Raw genomic sequence first — 2,091 nt, 5'->3', positions numbered from 1 at the left:
ACCACCGAGCCCGCCGGCTGCGGCCTCCTTAGCTCTCTGTTTCCCCCCGGCCTCAACGACTCACTTCCCCCGATATATTCGCCTGGGGGGTCGACCCACTCGTGTATCACCAGGGTCGGGACAGTTAACGTTGGAGCGGTACCACCATCATGGTGCCACTCCAGCACGAACGTCACATTTTGGCCCAATATGACCAGCCCTAGCGTAGGACGCCAAGATCTATTCTGGTCCTGCGACAAATACACCCTTAGACTGAGACTCCCGGCGCAATGGTCCGGGACCTGCATTATAGTGCGCTTACTGATGCCTGTCACGCTCTTTACCCGGGGCTTAACTGGGCCCAGCAACCAGACAGACTCCCGTAACCGGCGCTCCGCCACGCTGACCAACCAATTTGACCAACCAATTTGACCTGACCAAGAACACACCCACGTACATAGATAACATAGGCATCCCCCGGGGCGTACCAAACCAGTTCAAGCTAGCAGACCAGATAGCCGCGGGTTTCGAGAACATGCCCATTTTTAGCACCCTATTTCCAATCACCCCCAACAAAAACGTGGACCGCATCAATTATATTCACTACAACGTCCAACGCCTATCCAACCTGACTCGCGATGCAGTAGAAGGACTGGCCTCACAACTAGCCGCCACCTCTCTGATGGCGTATCAAAACCGTCTGGCTCTAGACATGCTGCTAGCCGAGAGGGGGGGAGTTTGCTCAATGTTTGGAACTCAGTGCTGCACCTTCATACCCAATAACACGGCCCCGGACGGATCAGTAACAAGGGCCCTAGCGGGCCTTCGGGCTCTTTCCATCCAGATGGCAGAGGATGCGGGCGTCGACAACCCCATTGAGCAATGGATGACCGACACGTTCGGGAAGTGGAAGGGCATGCTCATGGCCCTCCTGTCATCCTTGGCCTGCTTCCTCGGGGTGGTGATCTGCTGCGGGTGCTGCTGCATCCCATGTGCCCGCACCCTCTGCACGCGGCTCATCAGCGCGGCCCTCGAGAAGGAGAGACACCGACCCCCTCCCTACTTCGAAGCGGTTCCCCTCATGCCCCTGATGGATTTCCCTGACCAGCTTGACCAGGTCGGTCAAGGAGGACACCTGGAAACCACGGCCCTTGGCTATGGGTACGACCTCCCCTACCCACAGCTTCACGCCCCCTCCCCCTCCCCCTACCTGTGAAGTGCTAGTAACCTCTCCAGGTGGGCATTTCCCCATTCCCAGTCCCCGCCCCTCCCCCTCCCCCTACCTGTGAAGTGCTAGTAACCTCTCCAGGTGGGCGGCCCCACTTCCCGTCCCCGGCTACAGCACCGCCCCCTCCTCCCACCTGATGCGGCCACGCCACTCGGACCAGGGATCTGCGTTCCGGTACCAGGGGCTGCGGCCCGTTCCTTTAGGGCTTGAGGGCACCCCTGGCTGTATTTGCTTCAATTGCTGTATAGCCTATAACCCGGTTAAGGTAGAATGCCATTTTTTGCAATAATATTCCCCGCTGTATTGCTCATGCTCACCAGGATAACGCCCTGCCAGGGCCATTGAATAAACAGGTCTTTTTAATTAGTATGGGGGTGCTACCGCCCATACTCCCATGTGCATCCCTGGCAGGGGCTAATGAAGGATGTTCCCGCTTGCTTTTTATCTTATTTTTCTATAGCTGAAGGTGCTGAAAGGAGAATACGTGATGATATATAGCCTCGTATTCTGCTGTTGGTTTGTTTGTGTGCCCCACCGGGCCGCTAGGAGGGATTGATTTGATTTATCTTTCGATTTTAATGACTTTGACTCGATTTATCCTTTTAATAACTTTAACTTTAGACTTGAAAAAAAAAAAAAAAAAAAAGATTTGTATTTTGATTTCCTTAATTGTTTTGGTTTAATTCCATAATCTCAATTTCTTGCTTAATCACATGTTCTGTTTTGACCTTGCCTTCCGTGTCATTGTGCAAAGGGATACTGCAATGTAAGGCCGGGGTGGATGCCACCCCCTAGGAGGGGTGTGTATGGCATACTCATGTCCGAAGCATGAGTAGCGTTTCTCCCACGTGGTTCCCCATACACCCGGCCAAGCGAGATATTAG

At 54.0% G+C, this 2,091-nt stretch overlaps 1 protein-coding gene across 1 annotated transcript in view; it reads left to right on the top strand.

The window, feature by feature from the left end:
• Positions 1-356: 356 nt before the first annotated feature.
• The window catches only part of LOC311338708 (endogenous retrovirus group PABLB member 1 Env polyprotein-like), a 2,796-nt gene continuing 1,061 nt past the window's right edge, over positions 357-2,091 (top strand). Inside the window, exon 1 of the mRNA XM_084464027.1 lies at positions 357-2,091. This exon is cut by the window's right edge and continues 1,061 nt beyond it. Coding sequence (XP_084320153.1) covers positions 515-1,195 — 681 coding nt within the window. The 5' untranslated portion in view covers positions 357-514 and the 3' untranslated portion in view covers positions 1,196-2,091.

This window comes from Micromesistius poutassou, assembly GCF_964030765.1.
Source record: "Micromesistius poutassou genome assembly, chromosome: 2".
Taxonomy (NCBI): domain Eukaryota; kingdom Metazoa; phylum Chordata; class Actinopteri; order Gadiformes; family Gadidae; genus Micromesistius; species Micromesistius poutassou.
The sequence above is the reverse complement of the archived record's forward strand: the minus strand, read 5'-3'. Positions and strand labels throughout refer to the sequence as shown.